The 1679-nt window shown below is 51.7% G+C and overlaps 1 protein-coding gene across 1 annotated transcript in view; it reads left to right on the top strand.

The window, feature by feature from the left end:
- Window positions 1-727: 727 nt before the first annotated feature.
- LOC102766004 (zinc finger protein 883) overlaps window positions 728-1679 on the top strand; it is a 35448-nt gene continuing 34496 nt past the window's right edge. Inside the window, exon 1 of the mRNA XM_015569910.1 lies at window positions 728-1341. Within this exon, the coding sequence (XP_015425396.1) occupies window positions 1201-1341 (141 nt within the window). The 5' untranslated portion in view covers window positions 728-1200. The remainder of the gene's footprint in view (window positions 1342-1679) is intronic.

Below are 1679 nucleotides of genomic sequence, written 5' to 3'. Positions count from 1 at the left end.
AATAAAATGAGGCTCATGAGAACCCTCTGACCCACCTGCAGGGAGGCAGGTGCTGTGGGCCCTGAGGTCTCAGTGTGGGTTCTTTACCTGCAAATCTCCAGGTGATTCCTAGAGCTTCCCTGAATCTCATTTGGCTGCATGTGACATGAAGGTGATGTTGGCACTTACCTTAACCTCTGAAGATCAGTAAAAACCAACTGAGTCCTTGCTGGTGAGAGGATTCCAGGATTAGCTCTTGGAGCATTTTCTTTTTCAGTTCTCACAACCACCTGGGAAGTGGAAACTAATTTCAAATTGCTGGCAACATCAAGGATGAGAGAAATGACGGAGGTTCTGCAAGTTTACTCAACAGACATGTGTCTGGTATAAGAGGCTGGATTCTAACATGGGATTCTGGCTCCAGAGCCTGGGGCAGGTACATGTGAGGACCAGGAGAATCAGCTGAAGGTGCTCTTTCCATTGTTGCAATTATGATGATTTTTCTAAGATGTATTCTCCCCATATTCAGGGTAACGCCATCATCTCAGCTGCAGTGGATGTGTGATTCTCATAGTGTCTGTATCTGTACCTATCTATCTACAAAAAATAAAGTAAGAAGTAAAGTTTATATTATGCGTCATTGTGGGTTTTTTTATTTCAAAAGTCTGTTCTACAATCCTGTATTATATTTTTCCCATTCATATATGGTGGTGTAAGTAGGTCATTTTTGTATAAAATGTGCTAGACTCTAATGCATTCATACCTCTTTATTATGGGTCGCTGTATTGGGCTCAGAGATCATGTGTTTTCATTTGCACGTACTCAAGTCCCGTCACCAGGAAAAGATGACAACTTCCTTTAGCCATTTTCAAGATGACTCTTTCATGAGGATGGGACATCTCTTAGCCTCTCCAGAGGCGGATCTGGGTATTTTCTCCTGGAGTGAGGTCGGAAAACCCTCTACCTGGTCTTGGACTGACCCACACTATGCAAAGACCCATTGTGAAATACCACGCGGCAACCAATGAAGGGTCAGAAAACGCATTTCCGGCGAACTAGGAGAGGCGGGACTTCCGGTGTCTGCAAGGCGGGCCTTTTGTCTGGACTCAGGTTTCCGTCGCTACCTTATCGGAGATTCCAGATCGCTAGTTTCTAGTGAAGATTCCCCGAGGGAAAAGCCGGGAGAGCTGTGGTGCACACAGCACACGCGCGGGTGCGAAGATGGACGTGGTAACGCGGGTGACCCGTTCCAGGGCCCGGACAAGGACCGCCCTTCCCGCGGCGGCCCCTTCTCCCGCCGCTCCCGCCCTGCTTCCTCCACTGAGTGCAATGGCGGCGCCCGCGCTGAGTCGCGGGGCTGAGGTGAGTCTGAGAGCCGGGGCCCTCACCGCCTCCTCACACCGAACCGGGCATCCCGGGGGCGGGAGCCTGTCCGGTCCTGCAGCTCAGTCCCGCGTGGAGGACCGTGAGGAAGGCGGAGGTGAGAGAGGAGTGTTGTGGCTTCAGAGGACACAGCACGTGCAGGGCAGAGAGGACGGGGGTGACTAGTATCTGAGGTTCCCATGGAGATGTGGGTGGTGATTAATGACGCCAAGATCAGAGGCTGCAGGGAGGACGGCACAGACTCATTCGGGGCTTTCCCGGATGTGGGTCCATCCGGGGCTTTCCGGACTGTGGGGTCCATCAGGGGCCTGGGGTGG

This window comes from Myotis davidii, unplaced genomic scaffold (genome assembly GCF_000327345.1).
Source record: "Myotis davidii unplaced genomic scaffold, ASM32734v1 scaffold1786, whole genome shotgun sequence".
NCBI classification, from domain to species: Eukaryota; Metazoa; Chordata; class Mammalia; order Chiroptera; family Vespertilionidae; genus Myotis; species Myotis davidii.
Note: the sequence above shows the minus strand (reverse complement) of the source record. Positions and strands in the feature narration are given on the sequence as shown.